Below are 25,307 nucleotides of genomic sequence, written 5' to 3' on the forward strand. Positions count from 1 at the left end.
AGACCAAGATGCAGCCTTTGACCAACTTGGTGATACTACAACAGTCTTCCATTTGTTCCTAATATTTTTATCTGAATTTTATTTCCTCTCTGCCTGAGTAAGCCGCTGATATTTAATTCAAAGAGTCACGGTGAAAAGGGATCAAGATTTTAAATGCTCAACTTCCCAGGAAAGTTAGGTATTGCGTGCCATGTATGCAAATGAAATAGGGTGTGCAATTCAACAGACAAATATTTATCGCCGAGATGGTTCTGTGGGAGAGAATGGCCTGTATGCCAGAGAATGGCCTGAAGGGCTGAGTGTGGAGAGTTAGCTGTAAAGCCTGCAATTCTGGTGTTCCTGCAGGAAACATGCAAATAGCCACGGGTGTAAAAGTCAGCTGCCCTGCTGTATGCAGCCAGGAACAAGACATCCTGTTTCAAACAAGACAGAAGAGGTCAGACACCCGAGGTCATCTTCTGGCGTCCACACAGGCACCATGGTGCACATGCTTGCTCAACCAAAGACAAAGGAAAAAAAAAAAGAAAAGAAAGAAATCATTATAACTTTGTATAAGCAAGCTATCCCTTCTCCAGAACTGAACAAGGAAATACACAGTAAGGGAATATAGAAGAACTTCCTAGAACTTTCTTACTAACTCTTATAGGTAAAGATTATGCTGTAGAAAGCTCAAGTTTCCGGTGTTTTGTTTTGTTTTGTTTTAAATGCTGGCCTGCTCTGGACGAACAGATTCCACAGAGTCTAGACCCTTGACACACTCTCAAGAGAGTTAGGGCATCTTTTACAATGTGAATCTCCAAGTTGAATTACAAAGGAGGGGGGCATGCTTGTTAGCTGTAGGTCATTGAGTAAAATGTCATTTATCTTTCTGGGAACATAATCCAAATATCTGTCTTCAGAACCTTTGGAAGCTGATTTCTCAGGGTAATTGAATTCAAGTTTGAACACACTGGTTCTTTATAGGGGAGAAATGGATCTTTTCAGTCCGTTGAAAAGACCTTGAACGGTCATTTTTTTTTTTTTTGAAGACAACATTGCTGGTGTATGCATAAAGACAGGACTAGAGAGAAGGTGAATCCACGAAGTTTCCTCTGTTTTGCCAACATGGGGGACTCGTCTTGTCCCAGACAGTCCATCATCCTATAGGTATGCTCTTTTGAGAGTTCCTCAACTGAATTCTGCATTTAACTCAATGGAAAAGCCAGTATTAGCCAGATAGAGTACTTTATACTTAATTACCCTTGTGCATGGCTCCTTGGAGGCCCCTACAATCAGGACATTTCCTTTATAAACCCACAGCTCACAAGCTTAACTTTTCACAGAGAACATGGATCCAGGGAGGCATTCGGCCTGAAGTAGGACCGATGTTCTCAAATATGTCACCCTTCCACAGCTGGGTGCCGCCAGTGGCTGTGTGTAAGGCAACTAACTGGTTTTACCGGACCAGGAATCCTGTTTGACGGCAGCAAAGAAGTCAAAAGTAGAGGGAAGATGAGGAGATTAAGCAAGTACCTGGAACAAGGATTTAAATACATTTAAAAACAAATGGGTTTTCATATTACTAGAAAAGTCTGAGTGAGTGTTAGCATAACACACACACACACACACACACACACACACACACCCTTTCTAGGTTTCAAAGGTTGTTTCCTTGGGGTATTCCTGTAGATTCAATAGTCCTTTGGTGGGCAGGATTGAAAATGAAATTGGGGGAACTTTCTCGGCATTGTCTGGGATTTCACAACTGCCAAGGCCAGCTGCCTCCCTGTTTTCCCAAAGCACCATGGACCTGGAGTGCAGAGCTTACACACCAGGCCTGTCCAGCTCTGGCCTCCTGACCCAGACAGATCCCTTCACAAGGGAGTGCAGGGCCAAGCCCAGGTCGAGCCGCCCCCAGTTGCGAGGCCTCCTGCCAAGAGTTCGAGGCCATTCCCATCCGGATGTGATGAAAGGGAACCACAGAGAGAGAGAAGTGTTTGAAGAGTGTAGGAGTGGCAGCTTGAGGGTGAAAGAGAGGCACGAGTGGATCCTAAAGTCCTCCCAGAGCGGGGCTGGCCGAACTGAGCTGGCTGGAGGGAGGGGGCGGAGTGCGCGGAGTCAGCGCCGGCGGCTGCCACCGTCGCGGCCACTGCTGCGTCTGGCCTTAGCCCGGGGCGGTGGGACGTGGTCAGGCAGCCCGGACACGATGGGACCGCTTCCCGAGCTTTGCTGACTACCGGCGGCGGGAGGAAGGGGTTCAGATCGGCCTCGGAGGGGATGCCGAGGTAGGTGGAAGTTGCGCGTGGGGGAGGGGGGGTCGGGTCCCCTCCCTCGGGTCGCTCTGCCTCCAAGGTCCCGGCGCGTCCCCTCCCGCCCCGCGCGTCCGGCTCGCACCGTCCCCTAAAGCTGCTTTCAAATCCTAACTTCCCCGGGGTGGAGTTGGAGGAGGGACACAGAGGGGGAGGGAATGGCCCGCCGCGGCAGCGTGCTGCTCTCCTCTAAAAACAGTTCGTCCTTCTGTCCCTTTTGCTTTTTCCCGCCAGAAGCAGTCAGTTTCCTGCCCCCAACACCTAAGCAGCCGGGGTCGGTGTGCCCCGCGGGCGGCTGGAGGCGGCGGCGGCGCGGCGCGGGCTCGGAGCACGGCTCATGTCCGGTGCGGGCGAAGCCCTCGCTCCCGGGCCCGCGGGGCAGCAGTGCTCGGCCGAGGCGGGCGGCGGCCGGCTGGGCTCCCCGGCCCTCGGTGAGTGAGCGCTTACGAATGGAGAGCTTCTGGGTTGGGGTTGCACGCACACCTACCGAAGGGGTGGTGGTGGTAGTGGTGGGGCTCGGGGGACGGGGTCCAGCCTCGCAGTTGTGAACTTTTGCACACTTCAAGTTACTTAAACGAGTTTGCCCAAGGATCCTTGCCCCAGATCAACAACCGGATAGGAGGGCGGGGTCCCTGGTCCCTCCACTCCCCCTTCCTTGTAAGAAACAAGACTAGATGGCTTCTACCTTCTGCCTGTGCGTTTCTTGGCCTGCACCTGGGGCTGGGGTGCGTGTGGAGGGAGCGGGGGTCTCGAACCCTTAGTTCTTTGCAGTTCTTATGTCCTTTTCTCATTCAGGGCTGTCTCTGCTCTCTCTGAACTAGCACGGGCTCTTCTCATCTTTCTGGTTCTTGTGGAGTGCTCTGCCACCAGGTTAACCACTTGGGTTTCCGGGACCACTTGCTTTTGGAATGGCTCCTGCATATGTTTTTAATAACTTTTGTTTTGAAACAAACATGCTTTAAATGAATTGTGTTCCAGGAATGAATTAGCTCTTTTGTGTTCTTCCAAAGGGAAAAGGGTAATTTTGCTTCTGGGGAACTTGCGTAACATTTTAAAACTTTGACTGTATCTTATTTGAAGGTTATAAACTTCAGTTACTCACTGGTGGCAGAACCAGACTCATGTTTCGCTTACTTTTTCCTGTAAGGATAATTCAGATGAGATTTCTGACTGGCATGTACCCGTTAAACTTTTCCATGTCTCCAAAACTGCATACTCTTGATTTTAAGCATAACTAAAATCTGTCTCTCTCCTCCCCAGGACTCTAATATATATTGAGTTTCTTAAGGTTTTTTTTTTTTGTTGTTGTTGTTGTTTATTGTTGTTCTAGAAGTTGCTGTTCTAGCCACAGTAGATGAAAACAGAAAACATCCAGGCTTGAATGGAGATGATCTGGCATCTGGGCTGTTAAACTGAGTTACGTTCATCATTGTGTTCTAGAAGAGTGACTCATTTCTTTTCCTAAACAGACAGAATTCAAATGATTAGCTGCAGAAAAGCAAAGAACTAGAAAATGGTAAACATATGTTTTCTCAGAAGCAGTCTTTTTACGCATTCGTTTTGCTGTCCCGAAGCATGCCCTCGGTAGTCATATCGACTTGCTGATAGGCTGCTTATACTCCCCCTCGGGGCCATTCATCACTATTGTTAAACAATGCTGAGGCAAAAAAACGTCAACCTGAAGCACCCACGGAAAACAATTTGACTTGGAAACAGTTAACATGCACGGTTTGCAGTGTTAATGCTATGGAGTTTTTAAATCAGCTAAAAGAAGTTGCCATGATACCTAGTGCACCTGTGCAGTACAAAGCCGCTTGGCATCACGTGACCCGGGTACAAGAAGCAGGGCATTTAAAAAGGGCCTGAGGTTAAGTGCTGGCCAGATGCAACATGCATATTGTCTCTGGAAAATCAGTGTCCTGTTGTAGCTGAAAATTAACCTTCCCTAAGTTTTCCTACCTTACTTAGTTTTAAAATTCCGCACATTAAATTTAGTGAGGAAAATATAATACTTTAAGGACATACACAGAAGATAACTTTGTAAAAAAAACCAACATGTTTTCTGCAGAATTAAACATATGTATTATATACACACTGTGGATATATATATATATAGTGTGGCAATGAACTATCCATTAAGTTAACCCAAGGAATAACTCTTAAAAATTGGGATTTTTTTAAAATCTGGCTTGAAACCCTTAATTAAATGTTGGAATCAGTTTTATTTTCTTCAAGATGGGTGTTGTTTGGAAATTTAGCAGAGTAACCCTGCTTTTTAACATCAAGCTAGAAAGATTTTCGTTACTGAGAGAACAGCCATGAACACTTACCTTTCTATTGTGCCTCCGCTCTTTTCTATTGCTTTGACAGCGTTATTGATATCAGAACTCTTTCTGGTATATTCTGCAAGGCGGTCCAGAGTAAGGGGCTTGCCTGTTGCTGGCCTTAACTGTGAACCAGGACAGGTGGCCGATGAATCAGTGGGATTCAGGGACCAGGAGAGTTTGTGGGGCAGGAGATAGCCCTGCTTAGGTCTAGCTAAGTACTGCCACATGGGTTCCTATCTTCTGATGTCCCAAGGACTACTGAATCCTAGATGTCTATGTGTATTGTTTCATCACTTTATAGGAACTAATTGAGCACTTTTGTTTGTTTGTGATAAAGTAACTGCCGGGAGACTGGATGTTGTCCCTGGTTTGTTGTCCTGCTTTTGAAAACAGAAAGTTAATGTGTTTTAAAATGATTTTCCTGTTTACGACTGACCACATTGAGTTATGTTCTCATGCAAAATTCCTGTAGAAATGCCTCCGTAGGTGAAAGGCAATTTGGGCCACATTGGCTCTTGTTTTAAGAGAAAATGGGTTTGTATATATGATTCTTCTCATTGGCATTTTGTTTTCTTTTCAATTAAGCCATTTAATGCTCTTGCAGTATTGTAAATGAAAGGGCCTTTTAATTTCAAGTATTTCCTTCATAAATTTGTGGTCTATGCATATAGAAGCATCTTTAGAAATAATTCATTTCATTCTGCTTACTTTTAGGTGAGGGAAAGGACTTTCAAAGAATTTAAGGGGCTTGCTCCATACAGCGATTGCTCCACATACAGAGATTAACAAGAAATCGGGTGGCGCACCAATTGTAGAATGTATGCCACTGTGATAAATGTGGTTGAAGTAGAGAATCAATACAACCTTTTCACAGGGGGCAGATGCACAGAAGTTAATAGACTCTGGATATTGCGAATCACTTGAGCCTGTTTCCATCCCAACCCCCACCCTGCTTCACTTGCCAAGATGTAGACCATTGGACTCAGTGCTGGTATATACTTTAATGTGATAATGTGTGATTTAATGTACTTTTCTCTCTAGGGAGAGTCCTCTGAGACTATGAGGCGGACTTTTCATAGCAGGATGCAAAATGCCAGTGAAGTTAATTAAAAATAATCTAAAATAGAAGCGAGGGAGAGGCTCTTCAAGTAGAAACTGCGTAAGAAGAGCTCTGACTTAGACGCTTAGCTGAGTTGTCGGGAGTTCGTGAAGCTAATCAGATTTCCTCCGGAGGAAGCCTGTTTATTTCAATTTATATAATGTGAGTTTGTACATATCTGTACATGTTGCTTTATCCCTTTTAAAGATGCTGTTTCTCAAAATGTGTTATCTTTGGACAGCTTCTGTCATTGGCCTCCACAAAACAATGGTTTTGCCCCCAGGGAGACATTTGACAATATCTGGAGACTTGTTAGTTGGTTCCAATATGGCAGTGTATGTTACCAACATCTGGTAAGCCGAAGCCAGGGATCTGGATCCTGATCTGCATCCTACAGGGAGGGCCCTGGATAGCACATTTCCACAATAGTGAGTGACCTGGACCAACGTCAATAATGGCTTAGACAGAAAAATCTCTGTCCTTATTTCTTGGGCGCCAGCAAGGATTTTGTCTTCACTCTGGTGCATAATCAGATTCTCCAGGCAGAAACCCACCAAATCTGCCCCTACATGATTTCTTGGTGCTGTTAGATTGTACCCAAGGCGAAGGCCTATTAATTTACTCCCCCACCCCCATCAGCCAAAAGACACATTATATTTACTTTTAGGATGAAAACAGTCTTTTCTTTTATACCCGGGGTGCGGGGATGGGCTATGGGGAGTGGAATATAGACTTCAAAAAGCTATAAAAACAAACCCAAAATCTAAAGTTTGTTACTCCATGCAAACTTTCTACTGATGTTCCAAATTTTGGTTCCATTTCTCACTTCATTCTCAGAGTACTTTTGAGCTTCAGAATCATTTATTCTAAAATAAACAGGTCATAAGTATTATAAAAAGAGATAGAAGAGGAAAATTGAAAGCCTGCCACAATCAATAGGATTCCATTTGCCACCTCAGTAGATATCCTGACTTGCATCCCTTCAGAACTTCTTGGAGAAACTACGCCAAGACACAGAAGACAGCCCTCAGCATTCACATAAGTCCTGTTCATTTGGATGCTGGACTCTTGGAATCTGTGCTCTATTTTTTTCCCTAGAAATAGTGGTAAATTATATTTAGCTCCCTAATAAATCTCCAAAAATTGTTGGAAATAAATTTTATTAAAACTTCCACACTTTTTATGATGAACCCCAGACAACTTAGTATTACAACGCTGGCAACCACAGACAAACAAAGAAGAATAAAAGTAAACCCAGTATTATCTGTCTTAAAACACATCTCACATATATATGCTTGAAGAAGGACAGAGAAAAGGAGGGAAATGGGTGGAGACTTGTCTGGATTTAAAGGGGATGTGGGGACGTTTTTAGGCACCTTGAAATCCAAAGTCCTAATTCTTTCATATGTACGAAGGGAGTAATGTTCAATTTATAAATTTAGTTCTAGAAGGGCAAGGCTTGTCAGCATGATGTTGTTTTCCCCTTTGCCAAAAAGAAGTAAATGCGTCAAAGAATGAAAATTGGGGGAAAAAAATCCAAGAACAAAGGGTCAGAAAGGAAGGGAAGGAAGGAGTGAGTTCAAAGTGATAGACCTATTTATCAGTTAAAGCATTTGGAGGGTTTGAATTGCCTGAATTGAACAGTAGGAAAAACACATTTTATGGTTTAGCCTGGTATGAACTAGACAAGTGGCTAGCATGTAAAAAAAAAAAAGATAGGTACTATAACAGAGGCACAAAGAAAGTCCAGCGATGGAAACTGGAATACAGAAAGCACCTCTCTCTAGTTGGGGATTTGGCAAACTCGCCAAGAAAGTTTATTGTAACTTGGGCTCGCAGGCGTGGTAATAGGACTCAGTGTTGGGATGGTAGGCTGTGTGACTCACTCGGGAGGGCTGATCACAGAGTGTTGGTTACTCCAGACAGATAATTGCACGGGCTCTCTACAGGAGTGGAAAATGATAGAGAAAACGACAAGGAAGACTGGGTACTGTCTGTGTTGAGGATCATGTACATTTTTCTTGCTGGCATTAGTGAGTCATTGAATGTTCTTTAGAAGAGGAAAGTAGAAGACATATTTGGATTTTTAGGGGAACAGACCTGATGGCAGTTCAAAGAGTGGTTTTGAAGATAGGGGCCAGAGGAGAAGTGACAATTATCTAGGAGGTCACTACAATAGCCGGGAAAAGAGCAGAAGAAAGACCTCGGACACTGAGGAAGCTGATTTCAGAATAGCAGTAGAAACAGGATGAGGCGCGCTGACCTTTGAGAGCCTCTTGACTTTAATTTACCTTGGTTCTTTTGAGGTTAGGTGCATTTTTTAGACATGTTAATAAATTCAATTCATCTTATTGTGACATTTATGCTATATGTAGTGTGGAAGCTATTGAGGAGGTAGGAATTTAAGGCAGTCTATAGGTTTGCTCTGTCACTAGCATGACGGCATGCAGGAACGGTGAAGTCTTGTTTTGTTTATGTTGCATCCAGGGAACATAGCATTGGTCATAGTCACCAATAAGTAGCTAGGAGCCGGTTTTGTAACTAGGTGGAGGTGATGGTCAGATTTACAGATGAAGAGTTCTCTATCAGGGAGGTAGTTCATGGGCTCTGGACTCAGAATCTTGAGGAAGATTGGATGGAAGTTGAAAAAGAAGAAAAAGAGCTCATGATGATCCTCCAAAAGAATTGAACATTTAGTGGTATTTAGTGGTTACAGGAGATAAACATTGTCATTTATAAAGGACATACATAGAATGTTTCCCGAGGGTTGAGAATTCTCAGGACACCTTTCTGGGAAGAAAGCTCAGGACAGAGGGATGCAAAGATAACTTGGGTTGGTTTGGGTGTGTGTTGTGGTAAGCACTTGCTGCTGAAAGAGCCAAATTCTAGAGACGCTTTAGAGAGTAGGGAATGTTTTCCTTTAAAATAGTGTGGGAGAAAAGGATTAAGCTATAATCTGGAGAAAATTTGATAGAGAGACTATTGAAAGCCTAGATCTTCTCATTAAAGTAGATGGTAATATTTTTTATGGAGGCTAGGATGAGTCAAGACATTTGAGATTTGTGGGAAATTTTGAAAGCAGAAAGTATTCAAAAGGGACTCAATCTGATGTAACCCCCAGGCTGCCCAATAAGACCGAGGGCTTAACTAAGAATGGCTGGCAAGAATTCTACTGGATATGGATCAGCATGGCTGATTGCCCTTCTCAGGAGGGGACTGGTGGGGGCTTGGGAATAGAAGCAGAGAGAATGGATTTTGGAATTGGCATAGGACTCGGAGTTGTTGGGATTTCATATGCAAAGGGAAGGAGATGGGAAAAGGACAAATATCTCTAAAATAAATGTGGGGGAGTGTGTTTGTCCTCACTGATCTCCACTCCAGGCTGGTAGACGAGAAAGGCAGAGAATGGGAGGGAGAGGAAAATAGCTAGAGAGAGCTTCAGAGCTAGCAAAAATTACCACAGGCAGGTGAAGACTGCAGCTAAGTGACGGCTGCTTTGTTTGGTCAGTCCGCATTCAAGGATTTGATATATATGATCCAGTGACCTTTACAGAGATGTGAGGGAAGCTGTGGAATTTTGGGGCGTGTTAGGACTTTTCCTGTTTCTTTCAACCTTATTTCCTGGATCTGGTAGAGATGATTTCATGGAAAGAAAGCCAAATAACAGTGCACTTTACCAGTGTTTTATTTTTATAGTAATAAAAGGCTGGGGAAAAAAAAACTGAGGAAACATCAGCTGACATTGTCTAAAGTTATACCATTTGAAAATGGAAACTTGTTTAGAACAATAACAAACAACAGGGAAAAATTCCATCGAAATGTATGAGATACTATCACCATTCTCTTATATGAAGGCTGAAGCTAAATCAGGTGATTTCTGTTTCTATCCCTAAGTATTTGTGTTCAGCTTCTGTAAAAAAGGCCACTGTTGCAGACTGCCTGTTTCTAGACATTGGGACATTTTCTAAAGTTTTTGGTTCATTGGGGACAGACTGAAGAAGTTGTAAGCTTTCTATTTCAGTCAGACATTGTATATATGAACCAGTATTTTAGATCTGCCCCTCTCCCCCCCCCTTCCATCTCCCTTTCCACTCTGTCCCTCTTGCCGACAGTAGCTCCACAGGAAGGGATTTAAAGGTCCAGCTGCCCTTTCTCCTTAGGTGAACATCCTGAAGGGGGATAACTCGTCAACCTTAAGCCTGAAGTAGTTATGAGTTCTAGTTTGTAGATTCTATTTCTGATCACTCAATATCCAGTGAGCCGGAAGTGCTATGAAAAGAGTTAATTTTAACCCGATTTCCATTTTGCTTGTGGTTTCTACTTGCAGTCTACTTCTGGTTTTCAGATTCACGCCCACATGATCTGGAGAAAGATGATTCACGTACATGTGCCCTTCTGCTCGCTCTTTCTGTAGTCGCAGGCATGAAGGTGGAAATGATTGCTCTACGCGAGCACATACATTTTAGTATTGACATTTGAATGGGAAAACCCTGACCCCAGTTGTTTTGTGTGCCTGCCATGTAGAAGATCCCATGAAGATGAAGGATGCTTGTGGGCAGAGCGGCACGCAGAAGGCATATGCACACTGGTGAAGGAACATGAGACGTATGCCAAAAGGAACTGCACTCCTCATTTACATATCATTTAAATCTTACAGCAAGAACATGTGACAGATTATCTGCCACCTGGGTGGTCTCATTTTGGAGTTTATTTTTATTTTTCTTTTTTTGCAGTTGGAAGGGACTTTCAAAATGGCAGGAAGGGTTTGGTTTTGTTTGGGTTGTGTTGCTAGTGACCTCAGTTGAAGAATGAATAACACAGGCGTTGGGATTGATTTATTTACTCACTTATTTTGGTTGGGGCAGTTGTCAGGCACTCTGAGGCCGGCAGGTGACGTGTCCAGGAGCCAGCTTGCCTCTGCTTGCCCTACCCAAAGCATAGCTTTCCCGATCCTTCCTCAAGCTGGAGCGACATCTGACCTTTAGACCATTTATGAACATAGACCTGCATCTTGTTTTATTACCCAAGTTATAAGTTTTCTTCCGAATAGTTTCACGCCATTTCTCAGTAAGAAGAAAGGTAAGTTAGCAAGTATGAGAAAACAGCGTAGAATTTGACAACATTAAAGTAGGCAAGATGTTAAAATAACTCTCTGGTCGTGGGGTTGATACGAAGTGTGGAAAGCAATCCTTTTTGTTGGGATTGTTGTTATTTGTTTGTTTAGCAAACAGATGTTTAACTTTTTTTGTGTAGGCATTTTACAACAAGCGGCATAATCTAAGAACAGAAAATACAACTTCTTGATTGAGGAACAGTGTATTGAGTTTGTCTGACAGCAAAGTTCTTCTGGTTGGGAATGAATGGTTGAGATGGATGGCTTGTGCGTCTGTATCTGTGAGAAGCTGGGGACTTGTCACTAGCGGGAACGGCAACTGTTTCATATTTAAGGCAAGAGGAAAACTGGGAAGTAAAATATTGCTGGTGTTTCTGTTCCTACAATTGCCCAAGATTGCTTCAGGAGGCAAACAGACAGGAAGAGATGAGATGCCGAGGGATTTAGGATAACTTAAGATGCTAGGTCCACAGGTGTCTAGGATAAGAGAGCCGGACAGTGTCGTCATCTGGTAGCAGCTGATGGTGTGAAAGGTAAAGAGAAGATGAAGGTTGCAGAGCTGGATGAAAATGGGTGGGTAGACTTCAAGGAAAGAACAATGTAGCATCCCACGGTTAGGGCTAAGAGGGACCCAAATGTGGCTTAGTGAATTATTGGAGAGGCTTCTGGTTTAGGCGTTAATGAGAATTAGCAGAGGCTATACCCTCTGACTTTAAGTCAAGTCCCTAACAGTTCATCTGAAGTGTAAGAAATCCGTTTCAATAGCCTTTTAACTCGTGCATCCTAATTTTATTTGTGTCTTTACCAAACTTGAAATGGCCAACCCTGTTGCCCTGCCTTCTCTGACTTATTTACTTCAAAGTCAGACTCTTCAGCTTTGAAATGCTGTTACAGATTAAACAACCCCTTTGGCTCATTGTTGAGTTCCAGTGGCTTTCATTCTTGTAAAAGTGCCAAATAAGGGTTCATTGCTTCGCCAGAGAGCCAGAAAAGGAATGTGGTCCTGATCAAATAATCTGGAGCTAACAGAAAAGTTTTGAAAACTGAGACCACTGAAAGGGTGACTCCAAAGTACATTATGTGCGTGAATAAAAATGTCACGATGACACTCATTATTTTGTACAAGGAGTACTCAGTAATAATAATTTAAAAAGGAGAAACAAAGAAAAGAAAGGCGATCTTGCCAAGATGAAAGATGAGTGTGTATCATCATGGTGACACAGGGGAAGATGGCCAGGTTTTATTTCATAGTGTTCATGGACTCCTAAGGAAGGGAGCTACTGTGGACACCACGTCTGTGGATTTCAGCAGCCAGTTACATGGAGTGTTTCCTGACAGGAGGGCTTCTAGGTAAGGTTAACAGTGCTGTGTCCAAAAAGGCAACTTGAATGCAAAGCCAGTGAATGAATTGGAGGTGTTTATCATAGGGGAGAGAGACCAAGAAAGAATCTTAAAACTACAGCAGTCACAAAAGTAAAGGATAAAAATTTACCTAGATTTATTTATTAGTCAATTTTGTAAACCACACAATAAAGCAAATGAGTGAAAGTTGTATGGACATGTAGGAGGTCTTTGAGGAACAAGATTCCCGGCTGTAGGGCGCTGCTTCTGATTTGGCTAGTTCCTTTCTTCTGAAAGACCAAGGCCGGCATCGTTTGCCAGTTGTTGAGGATGCTGGGTATTGAATGCTTTTCATCGGAAGTTGTATTGTGAGTCGTTCTGGAGACCTCTAAGACAGTAATGCTACATTCCATGAACCTTTGAATGTTTGGCTATAGTGTGACTGTTCTTGGCTCAGTAAACATCATTAAACTTGAGAATTTGGGAAAGCAAGAACTTCTATGGTTCAGGCAGGGTGAGATGTTTTAAAAGTTCCTTCACTGGATTAGGAGTGTGAAGGTACTGGAGAATAAGATGACAGAGGTAATATATTTTCTTCTCCTTATCAAATTTCTTTCTAACCCATCTCCTTTTAAGAGTGGACAGTGTGGTATCCTTCCCTCCATCCCTCATTTACTGAGATGCATTTTAAACTCCTGGTGGATTTTATACCTTTCTTTAATGTTCATATATAATCAGTTCCTACTTTTTCTGTAAATATTTTTTATTTTATTTATGCATATCCTCCTTTGGCCACAGCAATAGGTAAACTGCGTACATTGACTTACATTGATGTCATTTATTTTTGCTTTGTTTTGCTTTATCCGTTTTGAATGTAATCACACATTAAGCTTGTGAATCCCTAAGAAGCTTTTTGAAGGAATGCATTTTAGATCATGCGGAAAAGTCTTGCCAGTTTGCAAAACCCTGGAAATTACAAATTCATTGAATTGACTGAAACATTCGATTCAGTCCATAAGCACTCATAATTTATCTGTGATTACATGTTTTTCTTTTGTGTTTATAAAATAATGGAACTTTATGTATATACTTGTTTACGTGTTGAAATGTGTACGTGACCTTGATGTGGTTTTTGGATAAGGAGATTGTAATCCATTGAGGAGATGATTAGACAAAGAAGGTTGGATTTGCATTGTTCTCTAAGGTCCGTAGGTTGGACAGGTTTTTTAAAATTATTTATTTATTTATTTATTTGTGTGCGTGCATGCATGGATGTTTGTGTGTGTGTGTGTGTGTGTGTGTGTGTGTGTGTGTGTGTGTGTGTCTGTTTATTTGTTTGGATCAGTGAGGAAGTGAAATTCCAGGCCTGAGGTCTTCCTGAGAACCACCTTATCTTTGTTTTTTGTTTTTAAAGGTCACATGGCTCTGGGAAAAATATAGGCACAGTACTTGAGATGACATGATAGAACAATTAAAGAAAAAATGAAAACAGAATAATAGAAATGGCTGAGGAAGACCCAGACTGTGTGGCTACAACTGCTGAGTCTGATACATGGATCTGGATTTGTCCGTGAAATGGACTTGACATTTTTTTCTCCTCTTAGAACTGCCTTGTCCACAAATAGCACAGCTTTAAAACTGGCACAACTTTTCACAGAGCAGTGCTTTTCCTTATTCAACTTACATTCACGCAGTTTGTATAGTGCTTCAGGAAGGGACTGCGGAGTGGGTATTGTCCTCAACTGCTTCCCCAGGATATTTTCATAGCAGGAATTTGAAAGATGGTTATGTAAAAACAACAACAAAACCCAGCAAAACAAAGCCATGATCACTACTGTGAATGAGCCTTTACTATAAACAAGACAGGAGTCCGTATAGGTTGACATCACCTTATGTTTTAGGTACCATGATTGTTCTCAGTTTAAAGATGAAGGATGTTAACAAAGAATAGCTCTCATAGAATTGACATCATTAGCGGTGGTCCTCATATGCAGCACACTGATCTCAAACCTGTGCTCCCGAGTGTCTCTCTAGTGCAGAGTACACATTAGGGAAATTATGTTTGTCCTAGAGACCCTGATAATCTTTTTTCTTGACAGCGAAGTATGCAGATATCTAAGATTGAAAAAGATGGCATTTCTCATAGTTCTTGGAAGGTTGTGTATGCCCAAAACTTTATTGTGTCTTAAAGTTTACTCATTCACCATTGTACAATAACTTTACTAAGCCTAATTCCTTGTGAAGCAGCATTCTGTATTCTTTTGTTTGTATTCTTTTGTTACTGTTTATTGAAAACATTCAGTTATTAGGGCCAAAGAGATGGCTTGGTGGATAAAGTGCTTGCTGTAGAAGTGTGAGGTTCTGAGTTTTGATGTTTAGAACTTACATTAAAGCTAGACATGGGGACACAGCACTGCTGCGTGGTAGACACAGGAGGGTTCCTAATATCACTGGCCAGCCATTGCTGCCAAAATAGTGAACTTTGGGTTCCATGAGAGACCCCGTCTCCAATAATAAATAGTGAAAGAATAATGTAGGAAAAATGTCATCTTCCTGTGTCTACATCCACACACATGGGTGAGCACACACACACACACACACACACACACACACACACACACACACGGGAAAGATAAACTATTGGAATAATATATTTGCTTGTTTCCATACTGGTGGAAACATTCCTGTTTAATAGTTTGGGTAATCGTCTAATAGAAGCAACTGAGCTCGCTAGTTCTGACTACAAAGGACAGAAGGAAAACTGGATATAGATTACCTGATGACGTATTTGTGCTCAAAATAAAGAGCAAGTAACTGATCTGCCAGACTAAGAGCAGAACGTGTTCCATGTGGAGTCACTCCATACATTCTGGGAGAAGGGCTGAGTGAGCAATGAGCTTTCTCTGATGGAATCAGCTGAGTACAAGATCATCTCCGCCTCTGCCATTATCATCCTGTTTGACTTCAGTATCTGACTTTGAGACATGCTGTTTTCTCATCAGTAGAACTGATGTTTTCTTCCTAATTATATCACTGAGGGTTGTGAAGATCAACCAAATATTATATGTTAAAGTCCCTTGGAAATTCCCAGGACAGTACTGTAATTGCAAAAATTCATTAACATTCTTCTTTCAACAAAGCAAAGCATTTTTATCTTTCTCTTAAAAAAAAATACCTAACCACATAGCAAGTAAGTGACTGTGATGAATTTTACCTAAATTATTATCTAATTTATTTAATATTCTTAGATTTTTCTTTTCTGTTATTAACTTTGCTTTCTTGTAACTAACCAATTATTGATTTCCCCAACTGTCTGAAACAAGTAGCACTGTCAAGATTTGAAATTTGGGTAATGCCAGCTAGGTAAAATATTATAGAATTTTAAGTTAAATATAAATTCTATTTACTTGAATTTTTCCCATGCTCCCTCAGCAAAAACAATTAAGATTGGAAGGGCTTGTCTATCACTATTCATGTTGAACTTTAGAAAAAAAAAACCACCAAAGGGAATCGATCATGCTATATAGATAGTCATTTTGGAAGAAGAGATAGTGTGTTTAAATCGATCATTTAGAACTTATTTTACCCCTTTGACCTTTTCTTTAACTTAATTCATACTTGTTGCTTTTCCTAAGAATTAAATCAAATCCAGAGTCTACTAATTTTTCTCCGTCGTGCGTTCCAGTCTGAACACCCTTCAGCCTGGATGGGATATTAGGGCGCCATTCAGAGTCAAACAGCCTGAGTATGAGAAGGTTTTAGCAACACAGCACCTACATTTCCCCACATAGAGGAGGAGGAGACTAGGCCCTGCCCTGCTCCCACAGCTGTCAGCCTTGCAGCCAGAAGTCTGACCCTGGGCAGTTTCCATCGCCTTCTGTTTTATTGGGCCTTGATTACTTCGATTCTCGCTGGCCGAGAGATTTGTTGTCAGGAGATGGTCTCCTTGCTTATCCAAAGATTGCTTTTTATTTCCCTGGGCAGAGGAGGGACACTAAAAAGCTGGGCACATCCACAAGTATATCTCAATCCATTGGCTCGCGGGAGTTTTAAAAGGCCTTCAATTTATGGTACCTAAAATACATTTATTTTATCCCACACATCCGTAGAACTGATTAATATTTTAAGGCATTCACATTTGTATTTTCATACAAATCTTTTCATGGAATTATGACTGTATGCAGATGTGTTAATGAGATGATTAGATCAACTTTGATGTTCTGATGCCTTGGAATCCTGTGATGAGGAGATGAGTAATAAGATACGGATGGACATTCTTTCATTTTGACATCAACATTCCACCCACCAAAGTCACCTGGACTAGATGCTCGAAGGTTGGGCGTCTGTGCATGTGTCTGTGGCCAGAGTTCTCTGCATGCTTCTAACTCAGTACCGAAATGTAAGCCATGGCTTAGGAGAATAATCCTCTGCACAGAGGTGGAGAGCCATCGATTGTCTTTGTTACACCTTACGGCCAGGTACAAACTGATGTCCTATGCTAGGGAAATCCCTTGGTGCTGGGGAGCTACACACTAGGCCCACAATAGTAGCTGAATGGCAACCACAAATCTTCGTATGTCCAGAAGCAGTGGTTGAACCCTTGACTTTCCAATGAGGAAGGGACACAGCAACCTAAACGGGTAGCGGTCGTCTGCTCTCAGACCTTTCATCATCTTCAGGAGGAGTGACCGAGACAGCCAGGTAAAGAGTGTTGCGAGGTGGATTTGGTTAACTGTTTCTCGCCCCCAACACATGACTGATGTCAGTGAATCTCTCTCTCATCCTTCCGTTTCTTCAGTGACGCCTGCAAGTTTCCGCTATTGGTGAGGCTGCTATCTAGCATTCCATTAGGCTGAGGCAATGTAAAACAATAGAGATAAACGGTGTGCATGCCTTGGCTGGGCCCGGAGTTTAGTTTATCCAAGTAAAGAATTAGCGGAAGACAATTTACGTTTTTACAGGGAACCTTTCCTGGGCCTTGCCTTGGTGTGGGTGCAATGAATGGATCATCACACGACACATGAGGGACCAGCTTTCAAGCCAAGACATTTAGTTTTCAAAGGAGGCAAAGGTGGAATATGCTGGTGATTGTGATGTTGTAGGAACTGCGCAGAATTTATTATCTGTATCATTCATTCGTTACACAGAGTGGTCGTTTTCCTTTTTTGACTTCAGTACATTTGGGATCAACTTATTCTAGAATTTCCAGATATGAATGCTCCTTTTTAAAAAAGCATGATAAACAGTCTCTTAATAAGAATTTGGGGTAGGAAGGACTATGACCTCCCCACTCGGGAGAAGGTTGCATCATTGTAAATTGCCATGTCTATGGACCACGTGGCATTGTCATTTATGCAGTGAGGAGTCGAGAGGGTCTGTGCTTAGCACTCGAATATTGGACATGATTCAAATATGCGTCAAGTGTGTCTGGAGGCTTTATTCATACCTATTTTCTTTTAGTCAGCAATGCTTCATAATGCCTTGGTTTCATGAATTAATTTTAATGGAATTAAACTTGAACAGCTCAAAATTATATAATTAATTTCATTCAGCTTCAATTAAAGTTACTAATTGAATCAAGCCTACTAGCATGACACCTGGCGGCAGTCAGCTACGTAACAGTATGGGTATGTGGGATTGCTGATGAGACAGTTCACGTACACCAGCGATATTGCAGGCAGTCTTTCCTACTGATAATCTTAGAGTTGACGACAGCAGTCAAGAATTCTGGAGTTGTTTAAGAAAGTTCAGATTTTAATTGAAAGTAACACATCTCGTGAAGATTACGTTTTCCCTGTGATAATGCTGAGTAAATGTTACAAAAATCTAGAACATACTGGTTTAACATGCTTCTAATTTATATTTTACTGATGTTTGAATCTGGTTTTGCAGTCTAAAAATGTTTGGCATTGAAGGCCCATTTTTTTTTTTGGAACAATCTTAACCTCTGGTTTTAGTCCTGAGTTTATATTCATCAATTTTTCATGTATTGAAATATATTTTGCAGCCGAATTGTTAATTTGTTGTGAAATCTCTATGATACATGAGAATTTTTTTTTGCACGTGCATAAATTTTTCCTTGTACTGGAAATGTTCAAAAGATGGGCTAACAACTCCTGTATGAGTCTCTTTTGTGTGTCTGCCTCCATGGCTTGGCGTCATACTTTCTAATGGCACATACTCTTTTAAATACAGTCTCTCTTGTGATAAGCTCGGTGATTGGGAATGCTTCAACAGTGGACGTTGAAGAGGATGCCTAATGTATGTCCAGCACACAGGCTCCAGGGATTGACCTAACAGGGGCATCAAGGGAATGGAGAGAAGACACTGGCACACAGAACAGCCGGGAATCCGCGGCACTGGGCTCTCTAATGGTGAAGCCACAGTACCCTGGAAGCGTGTGTTTACTATAGATAGTTGTGCATGGAAGCAGGATTTATGGTGTATAGTTGAATCATGGAGGTTTCATGTATACAGGCGAATCAAGGTGGCAGACTTAGCCAATCTACTAGAAGCAGCTTTATAGGAGGGCTGTTTTTCACGTTGTAAAGGGGGAGGATATGACACATATTTCTGCAGACACTGTGAACATTCACTCTTGGGACAGAGGAAGGCTTGGCAATCTCTCTTGAGCCTCATCCCATGTGGAATGTGCCAATTCCTTGTGAGGTTGAGGCTTTGGTTCTTGACATGGATGGCTCAGGTCCCCGCAATACACATTCACTCAGGACTTCATTCGTTTCCTGCAGACTAGCTATACTTTTCTTCTGGTTTGCACATTCACAAACTCAGTATTGAACTCATCACCTAGACTATGAACTGTGTGAAGGCTGGGTAATGTGTTATCTGTCAAGGTACAGGCATCTCCCAGTGAAATGAATAAACATTTGGGTACACCACATATATTCTCTGTACGTAATGACTAAGTTGTTTTCTCATTCTTCCAAATTTTTACCATCAGGTCCAGATTACGAATTTGGTCATTACCAACTATGCAAGCCTTATTTATTTGTTTAGTTAGTTAGTTTCTCACATCTGTTACCTTTTTTATTATAGCATCCAGTTCAACAATCTTTTTCTTTTTTGTTGTTTTTTTTATTTGTTTTTGTTTTTTTGAGACAGGGTTTCTCTGTGTAACAGTTCTGGCTGTCCTGGAACTAGCTCTTGTAGACCAGGCTAGCCTCGAACTCACAGAGATCCACCTGCCTTTGCCTCCTGATTGCTGGGATTAGAGGTATGCACCACCATTGCCTGGCTCATCCAGGTAAACTCTCATCGGTGTCTATTTGAACTTTGCTAAGTCTCCATTTCAGAGCCTGTATTAGTTCCTTTTCTGTTGTTATGATAAAACACCCCAACAAAGATATCTTAGAGAGGAAAGGTGGATTTTGGAGAATACATATGACATGGCAGAAACGGGAAGCTGCCTAGTTACATTTTGTCTGCACTCGAGGGGAATGGTAGGTGGGGCATGCTGTGAAGCCTCAAGTTACCCATTTCCTCCATCGAGGCTCAACCTCAGAACCTTTTCAAGTAGTTCCATCTGCTCCCATCTTCACACACGTGACCCTATGAGGGCAGTAAACATTCAAATGCAACAGTCTTGGTCTCTGTCTTCCCTTTTTGTTCTTCTTCTCTTCTTCTTCGTTCTCTTCTTATCCCCCTACTCAGATATTAAGTGAATACTTAAAGGGCATAGGAAGAGTGGATCACTCCAAGGATGGCTCCTTATCTCTCAGATAGAATGATTCATTGGGGACTAGGAATCTGCTTTTTCAGAATTGTTCTCCAGCCAATGAGGATTGAGAAACACAAATGTACCTACTTACTACTTTCTTTAATATGTAGCTTTGCTTAGGCATTTCACAAAGCTTCAATATTTACTTCGATTTGCTCTTGTTTTTTATTTAAGTCTGGATTTCCCATGTTGGCATTCAAATATCCACATTATGACTTCATGAGAGCTTTAGAGTGTTGCCTCCTGTCCCTTGAAAGCACTTCACAGCCTGGATCTGGGACCTTTGTCCAAGTGTCTGCGTTTGGAGTTTTCCCATGCTGTTCTTCCTTCTTTCTCCTAAGTGACTTTTGAAGTTCTTCTAATCTTTTAGCAACCATCCAATGTGCTCCTTTCTCTAAAGTGTCTTTCTTGATCTTTGAATCCTGATGAGGTTTTTTTCCCCGCTTTCTTTTGAGCCCCTTTGGTGCTCTGGACCTTTCATAGCGTGCACCCTACCTTGTGTTATAGGTTGTGTGCTGTTTGACTTATGCTCCCAACAAGACATTCCATTTCCTTACATGTTATCTTTCCACCTAAGAACTCATAATCCTACACACCAACCTCTCATCCTTAATACTTCCATCTCTGAGAACGCATCGTGCACTCTTTGACTTTTCCTCCAGTTTCTACAGAGAACTCTGAACTGGTTTCCTGTATCCTGACTGCCCAGTCACTTCTCATTCAGCTGTGGTCTGGCTTTCATCTCCATCAATCATCTCCGTCAAGTCTCTTCTCCTTTGATGCTTTTTCTGTCTCATCCCCTATCTGGATGGTCTCATTCACCCTCATCCTTGATGTAACCTTTCTACATTTCTCTATGATGACAGACCACTTGCCATGCTAAAATTTATTTACCACAACCTTGATAGATTTCATTTTATTGTGAGCCTCTTTCTCTAATGATGAAAAGATAGTAAGTATTCAACAAATGTTATTGAGCCAATAATATATGCAACAGTCAATAATGATATAATTCTATTTCCTTAAGCTATGACCTACGTGGAAGCAGTAGGAAACATGTAAGCTGTATTTGGTGGTGCATACCTGTGATTCCAGCAGTTGGGAGGTAGTGATAGGACCATCAGAAGTTCAAGGTCCTCATCAACTACATCATGAGTTCCAGGCCTTTGTTCTATGAGATACCGTTTCAAACGTACAAACAAAACCTAAAAACTAAAAGCAAAAATATATGAACACACACACACACATATATAGCATTCATCAAATGACAATAAATGTTTAATTTTTTTTTCAGAGAAATGCAATGAAGACAATAGTGAGAAAGACATGAGTCAAGCTAGCAGTAATCATTCCAAGTATGGACTGATGCAGGACCAGTCCATCTGGGGAAATCCTGCAGATGGGGAACTCGTCAGAAGTAAGTATTTTTTAAGAGAAAATTTGAGTGATTGAGGGGTATGACGGTGACATACTTTCGGTTACCTTCCCAAGTAATTTTGCTACACGACTATAAATCTGAAAGTGTTTTTGTTGGTGCTAAAATATCAGAGCTAAAACTAGGATGTAAATACTCCACAAACTCCCATACTTTCTTTAGAATAGAACAACTGACCTGTAAATGTTAAATTCTACTGTTAGATTTAGTCAAAGTTAGCTCTTTCGTCAATGTGGACTCAGTCAAAATCAGGTATCTTTAAGTAACATGTTGGACCGTGACACTAAGCAAACCAATTGAGATCTATCTAAAGGACAAGTACTTGTGGTCTCTATTCATTTGACAAGTGTTGCCAAACCTGTTTTGTATGGCTATTTGTCTCTTTTTGATGCTCTCCCCAGGTTCTTTCATAGAGCATTTATAAAGCACCGGTGTATTAATTTACTCTGAGACTGTCTTGAAATGCTGGGTTCTTCTGGGTGGTGCTGAGAATGTGACCTTTACGTGAGGTTTTGCCTTAGATCTTCTGGAACTTATGCTCAGTCCCTGAGTCCCCCTAGATTGTTCAGACTGAACTTGCCGTGAAAAGGATTTAGCAAACGAGTGAGCGTAAGGGGACACAGCTGAAAAAGCATAGCAGGAAATCTTTGGAATTCTTGTTCATGGTTCATTACATCTTGTTATTAGTATGATAGAGTGGACAGAGAACACATTTCTCAGATTCAGGTGCTGTACTATCTAATTTAAATTCAATACACCTAGACAATTCATAATATAGACTTTTTCTTTTAAAATTTTTTCTTCAAAATTTTTGACTTTCATTTCTTCCCCAGAATGCTCAGTGCCCAGCCCTCACAGAATACTAAAAAAAGATCAACTTGGCAGAAAATTAACAATAATAGTAAAAATCTTGTTGAAGGACATTTATAGGTTTCTTTTTTTGTTGTTTTTTTTTAAAAAGCTCCTAAAATGAGTTTTTGTTCATTTATCTTTATAGTTGAGATACTTTTATCCTGGGGAAGGGAATAGGAAGGAAGGAAATGACAGTCAGAAACTAATGGCAAACAGGATTTATATAGCCATTTCCAAAAATTCAAACAGTCACTATTTCAAGTAAGCAGTTATCCTTCAACATCTATTGACCATTTTTTATTGAAATACCAACTTTTTAAACGTGAAACAGAAAGTCTGGTGAGATGCTGGCGTATTTTGCCTGAGATTTCCTAGCAACTAGACTTTGTACTAAGGTACATAGGAGAGAATTCAAACCCCTCTTATTAAGGACGTGTGCAGCCCCCCCCCCCACACACACTTTTTTTCCTCTTTGTGTAGAAACAGAATTGTAAGTGTTCCATTTAATTGCTTGATTTCTTTAATCTTCTTTCCCAGAGCCCACACAGGAAAAGGTAAATAAGATCACCAAAGACAAAACCCGAAATACAGTGTTGCATAAGGATTTGGAGAATTGGATTAAGGTGTCAAAGTTGTTTGCAACTTGGTAGAGCTCATTTTAGACACAGAATTCATGCTGTTAAAAAAGGCAGGATTTAAAGTGAAGTACTCTTTCCATTGTCTTTACTGGTGAAGTCAACATACTGCAGGAAATAGTTTCCTTACGGAGATAATGATGCGGCGTGTGCCATGGGACACCGGAGCTTCTGGGAACAAATGTTTAGGTTGCTAATAATGTTCACACAGAGAATGTAGAGATGCGGAGATCTGTCATCTCCTATGAGAGTGCTGCTGGGGCCTTTGGCAGATAAATAGATATGTGTGAAAATCACGGCTGTAGCCTGCGATGCCACTGGAAACCCAAGCTGGCAAGCATTTCCAAATACTTGGGGGTAACCATCTGACCCTGGATGAGGAGTAACATTTCCCAAACCTCTTATTTCTGCTATTCTCCCAGCCACACTTTTCTAGACGAAGGCTGTGTGGTTGGATGTATAATAAGCATTTATAGTGGAATAACGTATAGCATTTTAAACACGACTCCATTTAAACACGACAGCATCGAGAAGTTCGCTTCGGTGGCAGTATCTGCTGGTCCATGCTGATTTCGAACTCCATGTACCTGTCTGTCTGCCTTCCCTTCTTGGCCTTCCACGGTAGAGTCCTCAGCCATTTCTGCCTGCTTCAAAGTCTGCTTCCCACATTAGGTGAGGAGGGTGTTTTCTTCTTGCTTTTCTGTTCAGCACATTTTGGCGGCTCAGCAAGTCTTTTGTAATAACAATAGGCCTTGGAAAGGGAGACTGTGGCTCAGAACTCAGAGGGGCTGGAAAGGAGCAGCTGCGGTGAGTCAGCTCTGGCTGGGTTCCCTTCCAGGAGTCCTGTGTGGCTCCCTGAGCACCGCAGAACAGGACAGCTGGCTCCCACAGAACTGGTGTGAGACGTCCCACGGTGTTAGGGTGGCTGGTTGGAGAGGTCATCAGAAAAAAAAAAAAAGTGGGCTGGGGTGTGGGAACGGTTTCAAACCACAACCCACTCGTTTTTCCAATCTTCCATGGGCTACCTCAGCTGCAGAAGTCAAAAGTGCAGAGTGGCTGTTGCATCTGAGTTCTCTGTATCTGTTCTTGAGGGTGGTTCCTGAGGGCTGATGGCTCACGCGTTGTCTCCATTGCCCGGGATGCCGGCCGCCTTCCTTATTGGCTATTTGAGGCCTAATTTATAATGGACTGTTATCTGGAAATGTGAAGAGGGCTGTTTTTGCTTTTCTTTGCTGAGAATGAAACTTAGCCCAGGAAAGTCGAGGGAGTGGCTGCTTTGGAAGTTGCATTCTAATTAGAGGGTGTATTCTCGGGCTTCATAAATGAGATCCCAGCTGAGAACTGTTTCTAGATTATTCCATGAACTTTAACCTTGACCTCTGTGGACCGCTGCCTGCTTGTGGCTCACACAGAGTTGGTTCCTGTGTCACGTGGAGTTTGAGCTTTTCTGTTTTCTTTGGTGCTTCTAGAAGATACAGGGTAGGTGGCAGATGTGGTCTTGTGATTTGAAGGCTTGCAAGTCAAATCTGTTGTCCCTGAGTTGCTAACTTATTAGAGAAAATCCTTTCTGGAAGTAATAAATAAAAGAGAAGAAATCCATATGGAATGAAGCATTGCGAATAAATAGGCCACCCGGAGTCTAGTCTAGTGAGGGAATGTGCCTTGTGAATCTCTTTCTTATGAAATTCAAAAAAAAAAAAAAAGACAGTTGTAGCCACTTAAGCTTGTTAAAAAATCCTTAAATTAGCGAAGAATTAAAAACATAATTGTGGTTTTCTGAGGATATTTTATAATTGGAAAGTTTCTATTTTATTTTTTTTAAAGGAGATCCTTTACAGTGCTTAAAAAAGCATTTATATTCTGAGAAAATATTTTGGTTTTTAATTCAATTTCTGGGACTTATTTTAAATTTCAGACTTTATGAAAACTTTTTTTTTTTTTTCTGAGAGCATGAGCTGAGAATCCAAGTTCCTCTCCCTCTCCCCCTCAGAAGAGCGTGTTTGGTGTGGAATGTAATTAGAAACTATACCTTTTCATAGCGCTTTTCTTTTCTAATAATCACCATTTTTTTCTGACTTCATGAAATATACATTGCAGTGAAGTGACATGCCAGTTAATATTAATTTTTCTCTTCCAATCCATAACACGCACAAATCCATAACAGGTATTGAGCAACATTGTATGTTTTAATGATACTAAAAAAGGAATGCTCTTGGGATGATTTCTAAGGTAGGAAGGCGTGTGGATGTATGTATACATGTAGATGCCCGTGTGTGCATGTGTATATTTGTGCATATATGTATGTGTGTATGAACTTATATGTGAATACATGGACATACATGTATTCCTTTACTGACAGGCAGTCAGTGTGTGTAAGTAATGTTTTTATTCAATTTGGGTCAAATTCTACTATCCTAGTAATTTCCTGTAAAGAGCTTACATTTTTCTTTGTTCCTCTCTACAAAGTGCCTGAGGTCTC

The 25,307-nt window shown here is 41.5% G+C and overlaps 1 protein-coding gene across 3 annotated transcripts in view; it reads left to right on the forward strand.

Annotated features, from left to right (window-relative positions):
* The first annotated feature begins 1,968 nt into the window (after positions 1–1,968).
* Mdfic (MyoD family inhibitor domain containing) overlaps positions 1,969–25,307 on the forward strand; it is an 84,120-nt gene continuing 60,781 nt past the window's right edge. The window contains exons 1-3 of one of the 3 annotated variants that reach the window (XM_075953601.1): positions 1,971–2,264; positions 2,523–2,719; positions 21,201–21,323. In XM_075953601.1, the coding sequence (XP_075809716.1) occupies positions 2,626–2,719; positions 21,201–21,323 (217 nt within the window). In that variant the 5' untranslated portion in view covers positions 1,971–2,264; positions 2,523–2,625. Of the gene's footprint in view, positions 2,265–2,522; positions 2,720–21,200; positions 21,324–25,307 lie in introns of all 3 variants that reach the window. The other 2 variants (XM_075953602.1, XM_075953603.1) reach the window with 2 other exon arrangements.

This window comes from Microtus pennsylvanicus, chromosome 19 (assembly GCF_037038515.1).
Source record: "Microtus pennsylvanicus isolate mMicPen1 chromosome 19, mMicPen1.hap1, whole genome shotgun sequence".
NCBI lineage: Eukaryota > Metazoa > Chordata > Mammalia > Rodentia > Cricetidae > Microtus > Microtus pennsylvanicus.